The 21,430-nt window shown below is 47.5% G+C and overlaps 1 protein-coding gene across 6 annotated transcripts in view; it reads left to right on the top strand.

Annotated features, from left to right (window-relative positions):
• Msra (methionine sulfoxide reductase A) overlaps nt 1-21,430 on the top strand; it is a 326,527-nt gene that overhangs the window by 207,167 nt on the left and 97,930 nt on the right. For 5 of the 6 annotated variants that reach the window (XM_021734523.3, XM_005337228.5, XM_040292148.2 and 2 more), the window contains one exon: nt 12,684-12,788. The exons of the other annotated variant lie outside the window; for it this stretch is intronic. In XM_021734523.3, the coding sequence (XP_021590198.1) occupies nt 12,684-12,788 (105 nt within the window). The remainder of the gene's footprint in view (nt 1-12,683; nt 12,789-21,430) is intronic. 6 annotated transcript variants of the gene reach the window in all.

Genomic DNA, 21,430 nt, shown 5'->3' with positions numbered 1-21,430 from the left:
GGGATCCAGGCCAGTGGTCCCCTGCTTGGACGGCTTCCTCCATTTTCTCAGCATAGCCTGGGGCGAAGGGGGCTGGCATATTTAGGCCTGGATTCTGACTCGGCTCTCTTTTTGGTGTTGTGATTGTGATCAGTTGATGTCTTTATGCCTGTTGTCCTCATCTGTGAAATGGGTGCAATAAAAGTGCCTCCTTTGTTGGCTTATTGGGAGGATTAAGTTGATACGGAAGCCACTTAGAACTGCATCTCACACAGTGAGTGCTGCCTGAGACTTTTGTTATTGTCATTCGGTGCCGTTACAATCAAAAAATTTTGAAGATACTTGTGTAGCAATCTGAGCGCAGAACTCATCTGGACTTTGATATGTTCCTCCCCAATCTTTTCTTTTCTTTTTTAATTGCGGTAAAATATACATAACATAAAATTTACCAATTTAGTCATTTTTACATTTTTGTAGTTCAGTAGTTCACCCCTTATCCTTGGTTTTTACTTTCCGTGGCTTCAGTTATTCATAGTCAGTCACAGTCCAAAAATGTTAAATGCGAGATTCCAGAAATAAACAATTCATAAATGTTGTGTCATGTGCTGCTCTGGGGAGTGTGGTGAAATCTTACACTCTTCTGTTGCACCACCGTCCTGCTGGTACCTGTGTCATCCGCCCCTTTGTCCAGCATATCCACACTGTATATGCTACCCACCCGTTAGTCACTCACTAGCTGTTATGGTTATCAGATTGACTGTCACTGTGTCACACTGCTTGTGTTTAAGTAACCCTTATTTTACCTCATAATGGCCCCTTAGCACAAGAGTACTTATATTGGCAGTTCTATTACCGTATATTGTTATAATTGTTCTATTTTGTTGTTTTTATTGTAAATCTCCTGCTGTGCCTAATTTATAAGTTAAACTTTATCATAGGTAAAGTATATATGGGAAAAGTATAGGATATACAGTGTTCAGTACTATTCAAGGTTTCAGGCGTCAATTGGTGATCTGGGAGTATACCCCTCACAGACAAGGGGAAGAGCAACTGTATTAAGTGCATTCGAATAGTTGTTGCAACCGCTGTCCATCTCCAGAACCTGTTTCATCTTGCAAATCTGAAACTTTGTCACCATTAAACACAAACTGATTTGCTCTATCCCAGCACCTGACACCATACTTCCCAATCTTTTGTAGTAGTCTTACCCAACCTCATTTGATAGCATATTTAAAATCACTCCTTTTTATTGGGTTTTCTCCTAATGCATTTAAATTAATTTTAATAGAAACAGAGCTGAACATCCTCTCTCCCAGTTGTGTGTCTCAGTGGTACCCATTTTCCAACGTCCAGCTAGATGCTCTCCCTCGATAGAACCTTCCTGTCCTCTTCCTTTCCAGACTTCCAGATGGCTTCTCTGAACCTCTCCTGTGGCACCTGCACTTTTTACCTTGTTAGTGTTCTCTGAGTCTCCCGAGGGTAGGCTCTTCATATCACGTGTCTTTGAATTCCTTATATCACTGTCCTCGTCTTATGCATGTAGCCAAGACTAGAGGCTCATGCCTGTTAAATTCCTGCATTGTTGGGCTGGGATGGAGAGAATGAGCAGAAGAAATAGGTATTATAGTTAACACAACCTGTGTGTATGTGTACATGTGAGTGCACGTGCACATGTACCTGCAATGTTATCCTCACAGCTTGCCTTTTGGGCATTTTATAGTAACTGCTGTGTGGACGAGGGACCTGAGATACAGAGAAGTTGAGAAATTCTTCCGAGTCAGCATCCGACTGCACCGCCAATGACCTTGGCGTGGTTTCCCAGCTCGTCACTGCTGGAACCATTTGGTGTGTTTCTCAGTGCATGTCTTTGGGCACCTAAATTAATTACTGGCTGTCATCAAAGATCCACTAATCAAGGCTAAAAGATTCCCAATATCAATCTAATTACAGCTGAGTTTGACTCTATAGGAAGCTATGGTGGCAATAATTTAGTGGTTCCCTTAAAGCGGGTGTTTATGCAGGAGACCATGAGACTATGGAATCAGCGGCCAGGTTGGAGCTGTGGCTTAAACCTGCTGGGCTCTGCTACCTGCTGCGAGGCCTGAAGTCAGCGAATGATTCTACCCCATTGAGGCTTGGCCTCTTCATCTGTAAAATGGACATAATATGGCACTACAATGAAGATTTGATAGATAACTCCTACATACAAAAGCTTTTGCTCAGGGCCTTGTTTCCTTCTGAAGCTGAAGTAATAATCGTAGGTGAAGGAATGGAGCCTAATGCATGCTCCCCATGTTTGTATTGACTATTTGGATGCCCTTCAAGGGGGAAGTCCTCAAGACTGAGAGACTCAGGGCTCACAAAGGCTGCTGCCGAGCTCAGGGCCAAGAGCGCTGGGCTCGTCTTTCCCCAGAAGTCCTCTCAGACGGCAGGCGGGGGTCCTCCTGCGCACCCCTCTCCTGGAAGTCATGCTTCATGCTGGACATTCCGTTGAGGACTGCTGTCCTTCTGGGCCGTGAGCGTCTCAGGTGAGGAACTGTCTCACTCACTGTTGTGTTAGCTGCACCCAAGAGTGAGGCCCGAGGCTCTTGGGCTCACTGAGAACCTAAGGGCCAAGCCCTCCTCTGTGAGGTCACCTGGAAGTGACCTAACGAGGAGTTGTGGTTGGTCCTGTCCCTGTTTCAAGTCTGCTGGCAGGTTAGATCAGTTAGACCCGTGCTTCTCAACTTTACAAAAGGAGCAACTCTCAGACATTTCTTCCTTGTGTCCGTCAGCCCCTTTTCATTAAATTTTAACATCACAGATGTCACTATCTGGCAGTTTACGTACTGTGACCCTTCAGAGGGCCACAGCTATTTTAACATACAAGACATTTTTGTCCCTTAAGAACCAATTTTTGCCCTTTTGGACATGACAGCACCATCCCGGAGAATACCTGGGTCAGACTATAGTGGACTGAATTGCTCGAATCAGCTTGTTTGTTCCTGTGAAGATTTTCTGAAGAGCTTCTTTGACATTTACAGAGTCAGTTATAAACTTATTGTGCCTTGGTTGCTTGTGTGGTTGACATGCTTTTGAGATAAAACTAGTAGATATTTTTTTCGGGGGGAATGGTTTGGTACAAATTCAGTGGAACTTTTTGGTATTGAATAGGCAGGCAGAACCAAGACGTTTTTCAAACCACCAACCATATTTTCACGTGCAACTAAGTTGTGAATAAATCGAAAGGCTTGGCCCTTAATTCTGTTCTTCTCAAAAATACTTAGACCAACCAAGTAATTGTATTTATATTAATGGATTTAGATGTCTACGTAAGGCCCAGCCATTCCTCCTGGATGGCCCTTCTGCACCACTCCTGTGTGGCATGTTTGTAAGCACTGTGCCATCAAGGTGGGAGAATATGCAGCTACCACATCCACTTAAGAAGCAGCTGTTCTGTGGTTTAGGTACAGAATGAACAGGCAGTTTTCACTGTCCTGGATGATGAGGGAGCTCTCCTGGGTGCAGCAGGCAGCCTTGATGTTGGTAATGGTGGGCTCGATCAGGTGCTTTTCTCATCTGTGTCAGTAAGGGTTGAGAATGTTTTTGATGAATATGAAAAGGCATCAGACTTGGCTTTAAGGACCTCTGTTATCACGATTTCAGGGGTTCTCAACTGTCTTCTAAGTTGGAATGACACTTTTAGGAAAAAACTGACCCCTGATGGCTCGCCCAGGGAAGCCCATCTGAGAGCAGTCGTGCTGTTGTGGCGTGTCCCCGCAGACCCCGCCTCCCTGACAGTGTCCATTATGGGTGGCTTACCGGTCACCTTGGAGTATGGTACTAGTAATACATACTTAGACACTAGTGATGAGGGACAGTCCCAATCACGACAGGAAGTCCCCAGAGTGCTCTCCCTTATCCACCAGTGGATCACTACCATGCTCTGAGATCAGTAGAGCAGGTATTAGAATTCCTGCTTTACATAGGAGCACCTTATGACTAAGAGAGGTAAAGTGGATTCTCTGGCAATTTGTGCCCTCAAATTTATGTCTTCTGACTATAAGTCAGTGTCCACTGAACTGCCCCACAGTGCCCTGAGACTTGAGCCTTCTCGAGAGCCACAGTGGAGGAGTGAATAGACTCCAAGAGGCACAAGTTGGACCCAGCGTATAAGGCAGATTTGACTCCAAAAGGCAGAAGTTCCCAGCGGTTGAGAGAGTCCAACAGTGGCATGCACTACTTTGTGAAGTGGTATGAGCCCTGTCCAGAAATGGTCATTTGCTTGTCTCAGTGGGGTGGAAGACGACAAAGCATTTAGCTAGGTGCCCTTTTGGGACACAGAGAATTCTGAGTTTTTTGTTTAAAAAAAAAAAAATCGTCTTGAGTTTTCTCTGCCTCATATTTCAAGCACCAAGATTCACAGCTTTCATTCCCAGATGGGCGTCAGAAGTGCCCACAGAGTGGGTGAGAGTGCACACACCCGGGCCCGGCCCCAGATCTGCTGGATCAGAATTCCAGTGGGGATGGAGGGGTGGGTGTGAAAGTCCATCTCAAAACATTCCACAACCAATTCTAAAGCATAGAGTTGTAAAACACTCTTGTCCCGTGGCCCCCTGATAGGGTACCCACGGGCCTCGCTTCAGACGTGGTGGTGTCAGTCAGTGGCCTCAAGGAGACGCTTTCTCAGCGTGCAGGACCTTGGCCACTAGGTAAAACTGTACTTGTTCCTTGGCAGCGAGGTTACTGCCGTCTGTGCTGGGCAGGTTGGTTTGGCTGACATCTCGTCCTGCCTGTCTGGTCATAGTAGGGTGAGGGCAGGTGCTAGTCTGGAAGACAGACGTCAATCAGCCCCCACCCATGGATCCTTCACGTGTTTCACATCCTGGAAATAATGGTTCAGCAGGGTGAAGGCCAGCCTCTATCATCAGCAGGCTGCGTGCCGGCGGGCTGCTCACTCCTGTGCTAGTACCAATCTTTACCTGCTAGTTACCTTGGTAGCACTGGGAACCTTTCCTGGCACCAGGAATCAATAGTTACATGTGACTGCCTTCTTGAGGAATTTTCTTGATCGAGCATTCGACTGTGTCTATAGCCCTTCTCTGAGAGAATATCCACTGAGTGATCCGTCCGTATAAAGCATTCACCAGTGGGTTCTCAGCTCCCCAGCATGTCTCCCCATGGTGGACCACAATTGCTCACATAGTGTTTTTCCTACTTTTCACTGAATAGGATGCTTTTTAAAGCTTACATTTCTCGTCGGACACTCTAAGTGACTGATGAGACAAAAGAAAAAAAGCCAAGATAAAATGACAGTATAGACACTCCTCAAATCCCATAATGAGCTCCACAGGGCATCCAATTTTGATGTATTAGGGTTTTTTTTTATAATGAGTACATTGTTGGAAATCACATTTTCCATCTGCAGGAGCTGGAGATGACACTGAGCTGACGTCTTACCTCTTTGTAGTTAATTAGCAAGAGGAAAGTAGTGTTTTGGATCTTCTGTGGGAAGGGGAGTTCTATTCACCCACCCGCTCCCTCTTCCTTCAGACACCTGGATCTTTTTGTGTGCTCTTTGATTTGGTTTAGCGGTTTGGATGAGTCTGGTTGGCAGGGAAAAGATGAGGGGCGTTGAAAAGTGGTTATTATTTAATGAAAAATAGTCGACGGTAGCTCACTTCTCCCCTCTGTCTGGCCTGTAGGATAAATAAACTCGATCAGGTCGTTTTATGTGAAAGAGCAGTTCCTTCCCTGAATGGGCAGCACCCATGGGACAAGAGATGTTTGTTGTCACCACAATGACTTTCGTCATCAACCCCGACACTTGGCCTGTGTGTGTAATTCTGTAGGCATTCAGTGAGTTTTTGTAGATCCATGAATAACTAAAACACCCCTTTGGCCACACAGTGAACGGATGTTACGGCCTTCGCTGTGTCTCCGGGTGGTGGCTATGCCTGTCTTAGGGTGCACTGCGAGGTCTATGTGGACTTCAGAGGCGGGGGGCAGAGGGGCGGAGCACTGTGTGCATGCCTGATTCCACGGGGGTCTGGTCCTCAGGCAGGTGAGTGGGCTGGGGTCCACATGGGGATCAGGACCCTGTCCAGATGAAAGCTGAGTGAGCGGTGAGAAATTAGTTAATGCGTCCTCCCATTCTGGTGTTTTTATTAACAGCCTATTGTATGCTCAGTCCTGGGGACCGCAGAGAAGAGCTGCCTTTCTCCAGGTCTCACTGGGCGGGAGACTACGCAGGTGCTTGGAACAGCCAGCATTCAAGTTCTCCCTGCAGAGAGCTTATCCCAGGAAGGATCAGGGAGGCTGAGCCTGGGGTTGGAAGAAAACCTCTTTGCTTGAGTCCCCTTTGGGTGCCAGGTTCAGGACGCTGCCTAGCACCATCTCGGGTCCTCACAGCCACCTTGTGAGTGACCTCGAGGATGTGACTCCATTGAGGACCCCAACTCTAAGCAAAGTCAGTCCCATCAAGTCACATGGACTGTGTTTCCTCTGGCATCTGTCTTTTCTGAAGGTTCCAGGCTCAGAAGGCTTCCTGGAGGAGGGGGGCTGGAGGGTCCCCGGGAGCAGGTTGGGTCTGGACTGCAGTTGGCTGGAGAGAGGCTCGTGGGCTGTGGGAGCGGGGGTGCAGGTAGACAGGAGCCTGGGTCACGGGGGGTGTGGGGACCCAGGGCAGAGACGGTGCCAGTGCTGGAGGGAGAGGCAGCAGGTCCTGGAGCACAGTGGACTCCCGTTCCGGTCACCTCAGTTGCTCTTGAGCTCTTGGCCTCAGCTCTCCTGCTGTGAGGTGATCACATTGCTCTTGGCCGTCTCTAGGGTGGCTGTGTGTGGATCGAAACGCACCTGCATCTGAGGCAGGGGCTGGGCGTCCTGCCTCTCCTGATGGTAGCTGGCAGCACAGGGATGGGCCACTGAGGAGCCCTCACAGTAAGGGACACAAGGACCCCACCCACAGCAGAGAGCCGGAGCCTGGCCCCTGACCCTCCCCTGAAGTTCCCACCTGGTCCTCACATTCAGCTCACTGGGTGCCCCGCCCTCTCCTCCATCCACCCTGCTTTCTCCATCCATAAGGGCCCTGTCCCTCTGGCTGTCTCTGATGTCCTGATATGCATGTGACCTGCCCAGAGTCACCTAGGGCTATCTGCTCTTTGTGTCCCTGCGTTCCTCAAGTCCAGGCTCCCTTACTTAATATTTGTTTCACTTTAGATAGATTTCCTTTACTTCTGTGTCTCAATTTCCTCTTCCAAAAATTGAGAATAATGTTAGTAGTCCCAGGGTGTTTGTGGGTCCACTGGATCCATGCACGTCAGGAGCCTAGAACAATGCATGGTGCTTAGAGAATGCCATGGTGGCTATCTGCACCACTACTCCTGGGGACCAGTCTCCTTCTCCTCCCTCCCCTTTTCTCCTGCCTTCCCCTCTGCTCCCTCTCCGCCCCTCCTCATCCTTTCCCCTCTCCAGCCTTCCTTCCTGTCTCCTCCTGAGGCCTTGGGGGTTCCCCGTGCTCCTGACCTTGCAGACAGTATGCACTGGGGTGCCAGGGTACATAGCTGAGGGTTGACCCCTTAAGAAGTCCGTGGGCTGTCTTAGTCAGTGGTTTCCAACCGGCACCACTTCTAAGAATCACCTGGGGAATCCAGTAAGCATACAGATTCCCAGACTCCAAACATTATGAGCTCTAGAAATGGTAGTGATCCATTTTAACAGTGCTGTTAATAAAAAGCTAATGTTGAGTGAGCTGGGCATGGTGGTGCATGCCTATAATCCCAGTGACTCTGTGGGCTGAGGCAGGAGGATTGCAAGTTCAAAGTCAGCCTCAGCAATTTAGTGAGAACCCATTTCAAAGGGAGAAATAAAAAGGAGCAGGCCTTGGCATAATTCCTAGTACCAAAAAAAAAAAAAATTTAAAGCAAATGTTGGTGGAGTTCTTGTGTGTGTGAAGCCTCATGCTGCTCTCAATACTTCCCATGGACAATTTACATTTGTTTGTTTGTTTGTTTGTTTATTAGTTGTGCGTGAATATTTATTTATTTATTTGTATGTGGTGCTGAGAATCAAACCCAGTGCCTCACACATGCCAGGCAAGCACTCTCCCACTGAGCCACAACCCCAGCCCTCCCATGGATTATTGAACTCAGGATCAAAACAGTTCTCTGTGGCAAGTACCACTAATGTCCCCATTTACAGATAAGGAAGTCAGGAAGTCAAAGCCCAGAGAAGAGCTTTGCCAAGGCCACACAGCTGCCAAGTGGCCAGGATGCCCACTGGGGCACAGGGCTCCTGAACTGAGCTCCTAGACACGTCGGGGTGGCGCCTGGCAGCCTGTGCCTACAGCTCAGCTGGGTCTCTCCTAGGATACTTTGTCTTGGAAGGAATGGCCCCTCCCCCAGCCTCTGTACCTTTCACCTTCCTCGGGATCTGTGGGGTCAGGCCGCAGAGCAAGGTGCTCAGAGAGGGCACTCCTGCTTTCCCATCTTTCCTTTTAAGATATTTTGGAACCGCAGTGCGAAGGCACCTGGGCTGCTGCTGTGGATGTTAACGGGTGTGTTTGCCCGTCACATCTATCATGCTATTTGCACGATGTAATGTGAAGACGCAGCTCGAAATATTTTTAAGATATGGCCTTTTATCTCTGGAAGCACCAGACAGTATTTGCAGATTGGCCTCTGGAATGAAATGAGCCTGTCACGTTGGCTGGCTCCTGCGAAGCGCGGGCATTTCCATAAGTGGTTCCGAGTCCCTTAATCCTTTTGATCATTTGCACTGTGTATTTTTACACAGGTTCTTTTACTTTGGAGAAATAAAGTAAAGAGACTTAAAGGTGAGTTTGGCAAGGGCATCTCTGTACTGTTTGTCAATGCAAATGGACCTTGAATCTGAATGATCGTGGTTTCTCTTAAACAACCAGGCATCTTTAAACCTTTCCACAAATAGTGTCTGCATCTGTGTCTGTGGGGATCGTATCTGCAAGTGTTGGCTGGTGAGTGGTAAACTTTCCTGACCCCATATTGCTGTTGCAAAAGAAGAGCCTAATCCTGCAAAATATTTTTGACAGCCTGGGTATCAGCTACCACCCAGCTGTGATTTCTCATCAGAGCCACTGCTGTGTGACGTCTGCTTGCTCTTAGTGACTCCAGTTTCCTCTGTTCTGAAGGGGCTTAGGGTCATAGAGTGGGCCCAAGCTTCTCTTAGCTTGAAACCTAGTTGGCTTGTGGCTGTGTCTACCACTTACCAGCTGGGGGATATTGTATGAGAAAACTTGTGGACAGAACTGTTTCCTCGTCTGTAAGATGGGACCATGTCTTTCTTGCACACTTGCAAACAGTTCGTGTCCCCCGCTTCAAAACAGCATTATTCATGGCAGCTGAAAGGTGGAGGCACCCCACATGGGTCTTGATGAGTGAGTGGATGGGTAACATGTGGCACGTGCACATACATACCCACATTGAAATACCAGGAAGGAAATTCTGACATCTGGATGAACCTTGAGGACATCACAACAAATGAAATAAGCCCGTCACAAAAAGACAAATACCCTGTGATTCCACTTTATATGGAGATACCTGAAGCAGACAAATTCATGGAGAAAGAAAGTAGGATGGGGGTGCCAGGGCCGGGAGAGGGGAGGAGCATTGGTGTTGAATGGGTGTGGTTTTGTAGGATGAGAAGCTCCCGAGGTGGCTGGTGTTTGCTGGACCATGAATGTATTGAACCCCACTGAGCTGTGCACTTAAAAATGGCTCAGTCTTATGTGGCTAATGTTATGTTATATATTCTTTATCACAGTAGAGGAAACTTGCTGTGAGCGCAAAGTGGCACCAAGTAGGCCGAGCGCCCGCCAGGCTGTTGGTATTCTAGGACTAGCGGCTTTCCCTGCGGTGAGCACTCTGGGTTTTGATAGTTACTGCGTTTCATCTTGCGGCTGTTACATGAAGCATTTCTCTCCTTGGACTTCTGTGTTTCTTACAGTCTTCCATCTTTGTGAGAATGGTGGTCTGAATGAGAGTCCTCAGATATCTTTTCCCTCCTTTGGGGTTGTACCTTTGAGGTTTCCTGGATCGTTCATCAAGATGAATGCACACCTTTGTGGCTCCTGCCATGTGTGCCGGGGGCTTTCCCATAGGGCATGGGGACTTTTCCCTGTCACTGGACAGAAAGGGCACTGGTTCCACTGTGTCCTCAACAATAGCAGCATGCTGTACAAATGGTAATAAATAAGAGGTGGTATGCTAGTGTTTTCATATGCACCTATTTGTTCTTATTTGACCTAAAGATGTTGAGCATTTCGCATGTCTTGATTTACATTTATCTCTTCCTATATGAATAGTCTGCTTATATTTCTAGTGTGGCTTCAATGCTTTTCATACCAAATACATGTGTCATATTTATAACATACTTTTACCATTTTTAATATTCAGAATTTTCATGCTTATGAAGCATGACTTCAAATGATAAAATAAGATTTTAAAGTAGATCAAAAGTGGTTTACATAACATGATTATGACACCTGCTGAATGTTCTTCCTAGACTCTCTCCTGTCATTTTTTTCTGCTCTGTCAACATAGAATCTGTTTCGATGCTAACTTAAATGACTAAAGTATTTTAATTAAAATTATATGGAATGACCAACTAATAATAAAACATGAATATAATGACCAATTATAACTCAATGTAAATAGAGCATGGCAAAAATTAGAGCAAAGAAGGAATGAAATTTACTAATAAACATGAAACTTATTTTTAACTCACTAATAATTAAATTCATTATAACTGAAACAATAGAATACTGACTTCTAGCTATAAATTGCAAAGGTCTAAAACCATTTAACAGGGAGCGAATCTGGCCCTTAAATATGCTGCTAATGGGAAAGAAAATTGGGTCAACTTTACTGAAAAGCAGTTTGTAACTAGCCATCAAGAAATTTTAAAACGTTTATAAACTCTGATTTAGAAATTCCATTTATATAACTATGGCTTTCAGCAGCTTTAGAAGCGTGGAAAAATACTTACATTCAGGGATAAAAATAGGATTCAGTCTGAATGCCCAATGACAGGGAATGATTGACTAAGTAACCGGACAGCCATCTGATGGAGTGTTATGTAGTCATTCTAAGTGGTGTTTTCTGAAAATTTCAGTGGCATGGGGAAATACTCTCAGTACACCGGTAAGTGAGAAGCCTGCTATCACGCTACAGTCATAGAAACTGCACGTGGGTGTGCTTGCGCATGTGCATTTGGATGCCTTCAGAAAAGGACGCATAAGAAGAGTTTATAGTGCTTATGTTGTATGAATACAGGCGGGTTTTATTTTATATTTGTGTGCTTCTGCCATATTTTCTAAGCTTTATCTCACTTGCAATTATTGCATCTACAATCAGAAAGAAATTTTATATTAAAAAAGTTAAAGATAATTGGTAGATTTCTTTCCTTTCCTGAACTTATGTTCCCAATGCGCACCTTGCTTTTGCTCTCCTGGGATGTGCTGAGTAGAACTCTGGACAAGAAGTCAGAGGGTGTTTTATTTAGGTTATGGCACAAAATTCACTGGCTCTGTGACCTCAGGCCAATTGACCTTACTTGAATCTCAGATTTCCGGTTTGTGGAATGGGAATTCCACAAACCTTCTCCGCTGCTGGCATCAGATGGTTATGAGAACGAAAGAGGAAAAACCAGCACAGGAAAACACCAGCAAACTATGGCGCAGTGTGGGTGTCCCCAGGCCACTCTCGTGCCTGACAGTCTGCTGGAGGGACCATTGGAGCTCACTGAAAGCTGTTCCACTTGCACTTATAAGATTTATCACAGGGAACGAGCTCAGCTCAAAATCAGCTGCAGAGGTGGGGGCAGTGTCTGGAGGGTTCCCAGGTCTGGCCTTCTGGTCTCCTCTCCTGTGGAGTCTGCACGTGTTAACCTCCCGGCATCCATGTCTGACAGCGTGCAGAGAGCATTGCACACCAGAGAGACTTGCCGAAGCTTTGGTGTGCAGAGATTTGACTGTGGCTCCACTGTGCCCCAGCTTGACTGATGACATGTCATCCACAGCCCCCACCCTGCTTCACATGGCTGCTCCTCCGCCCATCCTCAGAGCTGGAGTGGCCAGCCCCATTCCTGTCTTCTATCAGAGGGGACATAAGGCCTGAGTCATTGTTTCCTGGGAAGGCACTTTCCAGGGCCGTGTGTTTGAACCTGGTCCTTGCCCCCGCGTCAGCAGCACAGCAGATACAGCTCTCCACTAGCCAGCTCATCTACGTGAAGCGTTCTCGGCCTGCGGTCACCGGTTTCTCCGCGGCACCACCCTGCTCCATCGGGCAGCTGAGCTTACTGTGTGTATAACATGGGGCAAGGTAAAATAAGCAGGCTCGTTCCCCTCTGCAGGGTTCCAGTCTTGACTGTTATGTCAGGTTGGGTCATAGGATTTCATCAGAGTGAGATTAGAAAAATGAAAATCCAAGTTCATTTCTCATGGACTTAATAGGAGAGCACAATGGAGAAGCCACCGCCCCAGGAAGCTCACTGGAGTGCAGCCGCGTGCTCCCATGGGAAAAGAGCCAGCACAGAGGCTCAGGATGAGGCAGCTCAAGTCCACTCGTGCTTCTGCCCCTCCTTCAGAGGGAATCATTTCAGCTTCTGTCTGTTGGTTTCTTGAGAACAAATAATTTGCAATAAATTGATGTTGTCAGTAAATTTTGATTGTACATTCTGTTTCTTTCAAGAAAAAACTGGCCATGCAGAAGTCGTCCGGGTTGTGTACCAGCCGGAACACATCAGCTTTGAGGAACTGCTCAAGGTCTTCTGGGAGAATCACGACCCGACCCAAGGTAGAGTGATGAGTGAGCCAGTATTTAATTATCTTACTAATTACAGCTGGGATAATTAGTGTTTGAGCTGCATGGAAGAGATGAACCTTGAAATCACACAGGAGCTCAAGAATATGATTGCAGACATTTATTGACGGAGAAGAGGAGGGGCTGGGGAGAAAAAGGGTGAGAGAATAAAGGCGCAGCCACATTCGGCGCCCCTCCCCCCTTACAGCTGTCAGGGGTGGGAAAATTCCCACAGAGAAAGATGCCAGACAATGGAGATCCGTTCACCTTTGATTATTGCATTATTCCTCCTTAATGCAGTCTTTTGTCTACAAAATTAAAGTGTCTTTCCGCAGCTCCAAAGTTTTCCTGATTTATGCTTCCTTTATTTCTCCGAGTTCAGCCTTCCTCATCTTTTGACGTTATCAGGTTTGTTCTCTAAGCAAACGTCTGGGGTGATTACAGAAAGAAGAATGTGAAGGTAAAATGCTGTATTCAGTAGGTCTGCAATGCTTGGGTTATTTAAGTATTTCATTTGTCTTCCTTAGAATTTGTTATGTGGAAATATTAATATATATTTAGACTATAAACAACAGTGGCCAGAAATTTTATTTGAATGCACACACAAATGGAAAATCCCGTGTTGGCAAATATTGTAAAGTTCAATAAAGAAGCAATTTCCAGATTGCGCCCTCAGCCTCCCCAGTGCTGCTTTGCCAGACAGAAGTCTGTCTCCTCAACAAATCACTTCCTTTGGGGTCAGGGGTTTGTGCTATGGCTGGGCCACATTCACTGTTTCCCAATGAGTCAATACGCTTTTTCCAACCATGCATTGTACTTGAGGTAGAATCTTCATAAGATCCCAGCAGCACAGGTTGGTAGGTTCTGAGTGCTGCTTCTGAGAACCATCTAGTGCCAGGGTGATCTGCCAGAGGGCAAAGGTCACAGCAAAGGCCATGCAGGGAGTGATAGCTCCAGCCAGGTCAGATGGGTCTGGGATGCAGGCAGATCCACCAGGTGGCTCAAGGCCCTAGGTTTGGGCTAGGAAGGAGGCTGGCAGGTAGTCATGACAGCGTTCTTTGTTTGACATGGTGGTAGGTCCCTGGTGGGACAAGGATGAGGTGTGAGGCAGGGTAGACTGAGGACTTCAGTCGGAAGGGGCAGGTGAGACCCCAGTTTGGACCACTGGACTCTCATAGCACACACAAAAGGTAGGCCTGAGGGATTGGGCTCTGACTGTTGGGTGTCATAGTAGTGTGGCAATGGCCAAGGACTCATGCTGGTAAGCCTTCCATCAGACACAGCAGACATTCCGCCATTTCGCTGGCAGAGCCCTGGATCTGAGAGATGCTGAGAGCTCCGAAATTATCAGTGGATACTCACTGGGATTCCAGAGAAGGCTGAAGCCATGGGGGAGCCAGGTTCCCGCAGGCCACGTCCATGTCCCGGGACGGGCCTGCTGTAATGAAGCCTGTCATCGACTTCTCTGCCCTTGTCCCTTTTACCCTCTTTCCTACTTTGATTGTGTCTTTGTCAGGACCAGCAGGTAATAGATTGCTAGTCCTGGCCCCTGAACCTTGGGGAGAATTCTACCTTAACCAGAACCTCAAAGAACCTCCTGTTCTCCCGCTCCACATACCACCTTGGCCTGAACTTGCCCAGCCTTCATCCGGCCACCACTCTGAAGATCTTGCTTGCTGTCTGTATTCATTTATGGGGGCCATCATAACAAAGTGCCACAGATGGGGTGGCTTCAACAGTAGATATTTATTCTCACTGTTCTGGAGACTAGAAATCCAAGGTGGCAGCAGGTTTCATTTCTCCCGAGGCCTCTCTCTTTAGCTTACAGATGGCCATCCTTTCTCAGGGTCCTCAGGTGGCCTTTCCTCTGTGTGTCTCTCTGCTTCAACTCTTTTTGTAAGGACACCAGTCATTGAATCAGGGCCTACTCTAATGATCTTGATTTACCTTACTTACCTCTTTAACAACGTTATCAAACTACAAATACAGTCCCATTCTGTGGTGCTAACGTTCAGGACTTGACACATGGACTTGAGGGATTGAGCCCATAAGGTGATCTAGTGGTGTAGTGGCTTTATTTGGAGCTTCATCCACAGACTCGTAAGTGGGGAGATTCTAGTGGTCATCTGGCTGAATGTCACAGCCCTGACCTCAGTGCTCCCACGTTATTATCATAACTGCTTCCTGGGTAGCCATTGTGGTGGGCCACAATAGCCATCTTTCTGTGTCTGGTAGGGCTCCTCATGACCCTTCTGGAGACAGGCTGGGTGTCGCTGGTCCAGGGGGTGGGTTCATGACTGGTCTGGCCAATCACAGTACATTTTCCTGTTGACAACAGTCCTGGGCTTGTGAGCCAAGCAGGGCCAATTAGCGTCCTTCCCTGCATGAGAAGGAACCACATTTTCCTTTGCTGAGGTGCCAAGGCAGAGGTGCTCTGGGCGTGGGAAGAACCTGCCTACAGGAGAAGCAGGGAAAATGAGCAGAGGCACTGAGAGACGAGAGGACCCTCTGGGAGGCGCTGTGGCCCTGGAAGGAGAGGTCCTTCCCGCAGCCCGCCGTGACTCTCGGAGCTCACCTGGTGGCTCTCCAGGCTACCAGAGCTGCCGTGATGTGCTCCCTGGTTGTTTTTCTTTAGCTAGGTTTTTAAATTACTGTTGCTTGCAATAACAAAAATCTGAATTCACCCATTCATCCACCTTAATTACTGTGTTCATTATACTGGTGACTAGATAAGCTTTTTCATCTGGGTTTATATATCAGAAGCATAAACTATCACTTCACATGTGGAGTAGGGACACTAAAAATGATACTTCAAGACCTGTTGGTGGTTTGATCAGAGATTTCCTGGGTAATTCAGAATTTAGAATTAGGGTTTAGGATTTAGGCAGTGTGGCCTGAAAAACATAGCAATGTCTCTGATCTGCTGTAAAAGAGTCACTAATAAAGGACATTCATTTTACATCCTGCTGCTAGATGGTGCTAAACCACCAAGTGGTCTGGAATATGCAGGAGAAGCTCGGTTAATGCACAGGGAAGAATCCTACCCATCTCCCCGCAAAAAAAAAAAAAAAAAAAAAAAAAAACAGTGAAGTTGAGTGTACTGAGATCAAATCAATGAACATACACATAGGTAGATATAAGACTGTAGGTGAAAATATTAAGAAAAAAATCATTAAAAGAGGTATGTGTTAATGCTGGAACATTAAAAGCAAAACAACAACAACAACACAAACCATAAGTCAGAACTCTGGAGCCAACGACTTTAATATTCCCCAGGAATCCTGAAGGTCCAAAATATGTAGTCTCATGTCACTTTTCAGAATTTGAAACTTCCTCCCTGAAGGATGCACAGGCAGCAGGAGAGGCTGGCTGTGAATGAACTTGGCCAGCCATGTCACATTCCCCAGTGAAAAGAGAGCCACCAACAGAGTGGATGAGGGTAGTGAAAGGTCGTAACTGATCACTCAAAACCTGGATGTCGCAGAAGAACAGCAGGTTGGATTTGGGCCACTCTAATCTGTGAAGCAAACCCACTTGGGTTTCTTTCAAGAAATGAGAATAAGCAATTCCTAAAACCCCTTGAGGAATGCTCCTACCGTTGTCAGAATTGTTTATCAGCAAAGAGACAGAAGCCCAGCAAAAGTTGAGAAGGCCTTGACCTTTGCTGTGGAGATGTGCCCGGGAGGTGCGTGATCCTCCACAGGAATATGACTCAAGAGAAATATATTTTAATTAGCATGTTGGAAGACTTCAGTGCCTTATTGATAAAGTAATTAAGCATTTGAAGGGGACACTTAAGTTTTTGGTTACAATTTTTGCATTTTGTGGGAGAAGCAGTATCCTAGAGAAGCAGTATACTGTGATGACATTTGCAAATGTGGGGATTCTAGGTAATGTCAAGTGTCTGACTAGAGCAAAATCAGCATGAGGCTAACCTTAACGTCCCCCTTCCATTAAACAAAACTCTGGATGTTCTTCACTGCTACAAGGCCCTGAATCAGCTGTCACTGTGTCTGCCCTGTGGGTAGGACAAAGTCCCAGACCTAACCTGCCATTTTGAAGGGAGTGAAGCCAGTAGGAGGGAGAATGGGAAATGCAGGTATCATAAGACACAGGTGGAGCAGAGACCTGTCATTCATAGCCACTGTGGATGAGTTCAGAGTCCCACCGAAGGGGTCAGCTTCAGGTGCAGCAGAAGACCTGACAGCATTATTTTACGTTTGCTCAGTGAATAAAATAGTATTTTACCTTAATTGGCCAGTTACTACAAAACCTGAGCTTTTGCCAAAACATCAAATACCACCGTCAAAGCCAACACATTCTGTGCTGGCTTTCCCCCATCTTGCTCATGGGACAAATAGAGTTTCCTGTGCTTCTGGAGCGTGTGCGTTCCTGGCCACTTGGTCACCAGACTCCTGCAGTCCCCAGTAACACAGCAGAGCCTGAGATTTAAGAGATTTGAGTTCTCATCTGTGAAAAGGGCTAATGATACCTTTGCGCCCACTTCACGGGCTGTCCTAAGAACTAAGTAAGTAATGTGAAAATGCTGGTCCCATGCAAATGCCGGAGAGTGTGGTTGTTTTTCTCAGTACCACAAGACCATGTCGCCAGAGTTTAGAATTCATTCCTGTGTTCACATTGCCCTTGATTTCTTTCTGTGGGAACTATCGCACCCTCCAACTACTAAGACTGTGACTCCTCTACTCGCAGAGGTTCTTCAGCCCCTTGTGCTGGTTGGAGGAGTGGCCTTGTTGGCACTGCGGTTCTGTGATGCTGCTGAGCAGCTGCTGGTGGGCCTGGGGAACCCTTACTCAGAGCTCCTGAGGTTTACTGCTGAGTCAGGTCCCAGCCTCGCACCCCTTGTCTGCAGCCTTCTACCTGCCATGCCCTGTGCACAGGTGACACAGTTTGGCCCTCCAGTTCCTGCATAGGATACGGGGCACAGACCATGTGCCTCAGCCTAAGCTACAGGACACAAAGCATAGACTTCAGCTTTGGCTGACTTCACACCATAAATTTGACTTCTCAATCACAAACCATTCTGTGCCCCTCAATCCTGGGCCGAGGATGGAGGCATTTATTAAACACCTTACGGGCCAGTCTTAGGGATGGGTGTTTTACACTTCTCATTCCATTGAATCTTGATCATAGACCTATGAAGTAGCATCCTTGTCGTCACCTAACAGAAGAGAATTGAGGGCCCAAGGACTCGGTCTTGCTTGATACGGATGGGCCCCTACTCTGTCTGGAGCTCATGTCTGTTTTCTTCCCTGATTCCGGAGGGTGCGGGCTGCCTGACCGGGAGGAACTTTTCAATGGACAGTCATGATGGCGGGGGCCCAGGTGGTGGTAACTGTGCCTTTAGTGTCTTTTCTCAAGCAAATAAAGTAAATAGCAAGCATGAATTTAATTCTGCTCCACGTTGAACGCCTCGCCACACCTCCCGCAGCTCCGGGAGAGGACAGTGCTCCCACACATGCATCCCAGCCTCCAGGCACGCCTGCTCACGGTGTGGATCTGAGAGCCTCCTGGGGCAGCTGCAAGCCAGGAGCACTCAGGTCGCTGCTTTGGGAGCAATGGCCTGTCAGCAGAGGCCTCTGGCTGAGACTGCTTGTGGACTCAGTGTGGGTTTCCCACTTGGGTAGTTTGGGAATTCTAGCTGGATGTGCAGCCTCCCGGGAAGACTCAAGTTCCCATGTGTCAAAATTGCGACTCCTGGAGCATTCGCCAAGTGCCACTGCTGGGTTCCTTGAGGAAGGGCATCCTCCTCCTCTTCTTCCCTTCCCAGGGGCAGGTGTGGCTGCAGTGCTGAACCACTGTGGACCGTAGGGACCAAGGATCCAGAGTCACCACCTCAGGCTGGACTGTACAGGCAAGAATCATCCTGTTCAGACTACTGTTATTTTCACTCAGTTTAGGCCTCTTTGCCTGTCCTTTTCTCCAGCAGCTAAAGCCACGTTCTAACCAACACAGCCTCCAACTCTAAAGCCTTAATTAATACACTCCCTTGATTACATGTCTTTAGCCAAACCTCTGATGAGGGTACAGACCCAGGTTAGCAAAGCTGTGGTGGTGAGGCAGGCTGGCCACACCCTGCTCAGTGGCCACCTGTCCATTCTCCCTTGGCCCTTAGCCACCAGCCTCCAGGGACCTCTTGACCAGACCACTCTGCCTGCTCTAAGCCCTTTGCTGGCTGCCCAGTTTCTTTGGGACAGTTTTCTGACTCTGCAGCTTGGCTGGATTAACTGAGGCACCTCACCCTCCAACCTCCGCTCAAGCCAGGTGCCTGCCTCTTGCTCACCTCACCTCGGTACTGGGGCCTTTGCTTGTTCCATTCCTAAAAGGCTCACGTGCCTTCCTGCCTGGGGTCTGGGGCTACTGCTCAGTCTGCCCACAGATCTTGATGGGACCTGCCCACTCTGTCCTCTAGGCCTCAGGATGTCCAGTCCTCACTGAGGTCTCCCCCCACACCCTGGTTAAAGCCCGCTCCCTGTCCCCACCCCCAAGTGGCTCTCTACGTTGTGCTCCCTGTCACTGGTCGTTGGCGGTTTACTGGTTTGTTTTTCGTTGAGCTGACCCTTTCTCATGGAAAGAGTGAATGGAGCTGTTTCTGTGCCTGTAACGAGTTCCTGCCCCGGAAGTTGTCAGGATGCAGGAGGGATGCAGGGTGTAGCCTGGAGCAGGGTACCTGGCCTAGCATAAGCACCTGGCAGGTATGCCTTCTCTCAGCATCCGTGGGCATCAGGTCCAGGACCCCATGGACACCACAGTCTGCAGATGCTCAAGTCCGTCGTAGAACAGCATAGTATTTGCATATAACCTACACAATCTCCTGTATATTTTAAATCATCTCTAGATTACTTGTAATTCCTAATGCAATGTAAATGCTATGTAAATCACTGTTGTACTGTGTGTTCAGGGAATCACAACAAGGAGAAAAGTCTGTGCCTGTTCAGTTCAGACACATTGTTTCTCAGATAATTTCTGACAACGGTGGCTGAATCAAGGGTGCCCGGCGGCAGACCCGGAGCGCTGACTGTCCAGCTGCCAGCCCCTTGCCACCTGTGGAAGAGCCCTCTTACCGGCCCTCTGTGTCTCATTCCTCCTCGAATCCCAACTCTCCTCAACTTTCTCCGTTCCATTTCCCCAGCTTGCGCTCTGAGACTCCAGGTAGTTTCCTGTCCCTTGTCTGTGCCCTTTATCCTCCTCAGCTGCTCCCTGCTTTCCCTCTGGCGCCTGCCACCGTCTTCCACAGTGAGCCAGGGTTGTCCTAGGAAATCTTGGTCTGCCTGCCCAGTGGGATGCCCTGTCCTGGCTGGTAGGCTTCAGGCGGCCCCGAGCACACATCCTGGCCAGCTGCCTCAGCCTCTGATCCATGGGTGGGGGGCTTGCGGCTCCTCAGCCCATGCTTGGAGCTGGAGACCCCGAGGGCCCTTTTCCAACCAGTTCTCCTGGACCCCACATGTCCCACTCCCACCAGCTCACCAGGAAGCCCTGCTGCAGGTGGGCTGTTCCCAGTGGGCCCCAGAGAGTGAGGCAGGTTGGTCTCTTCCATCTCTGGCAGGTTTCCCCACATCTTCTTTCCAGGTGCGTGGTGGAGCAGCGAGCCCTGTGCTGTCTACTGGGAAACATTAATTAGAAGGAGAAAAATCCTATTTTCCTTCTGTTTCCCATCAAGTGGGCAATTAAGTGCTGGTGTTCATATATTTGAACTTGCCAAATTAATATCTGAACTTCGTTGTGCTGACCCTTTTAAGTTAGTTTTTTTTAAATAAGTCACCAGTTTTGAAGGACTATCCTTTTTTTAGACTATGTACAAGGAATCCATCATCTGCAAATAATTAGACAGTGGGAATTATATTGTATTGCTAATGAGCAGATGTGCATGCTTAGAGTGGAGGCACAGCTGCACACATATAAAATGCAAAAAATGGCCCAAACCCAGCATTATGAATTCTGAAAGGGATTGCATTCTTTTAAGAATTTCAGAAACAGAGAAAACTGAAACAAAGAATTTAACTGATATTTTCTTTATTAATTGTTCCTTCAGTCACACTTCTCCTTGCATGACATTGTCACGCGTGTCCGTGCTCTCTCTGCACTTCCTAATCCCTCTTCCATCTCATGCTGTATAGCCATGTTTAATGTTTTCCATTGCTTTCTCATGTCATAAGGGTCTCCAAATTGGATCAGACCCTTCCTGGGTATCATTTCTGTGCTTAGTTGCTTATATCACATGATCCCATTTGAGCCTCACAGTAACCTGAGAACCTAAGACCCATTTTAGGGAAGAACAAACTGGCCCAGAGAGGTGAAATGGCTTGGCACAGCCAGCTAGTACATTAGGTGGTAGGGCAGGAATTTGTTCTTTCCACGGGCTGACATAAAGCTCTGCATTGTTATGCAGGGTGAGCAGAGAGCAGAAAGCACGACTGACTCCCTGTGATTGGAAACAGCAGCACATTATCCAATGGTCATGAACTCCTGTGGTGTCCATTACAGTTTTATGAATCTTGTTAAAGATCAGCAAGATGACGAAGTTCAAATAAGGAGCCTTTTGAAAACTTTTGGCCTGGAAGAATTGCAAATATTTTAGATTGTAATGGTTAGGTCATTTCAAATTTGAATAAATTGCA

This window comes from Ictidomys tridecemlineatus, chromosome 14 (assembly GCF_052094955.1).
Source record: "Ictidomys tridecemlineatus isolate mIctTri1 chromosome 14, mIctTri1.hap1, whole genome shotgun sequence".
In the NCBI taxonomy this organism is placed as follows: Eukaryota; Metazoa; Chordata; class Mammalia; order Rodentia; family Sciuridae; genus Ictidomys; species Ictidomys tridecemlineatus.
This window is presented reverse-complemented; position numbering and strand designations above follow the sequence as displayed.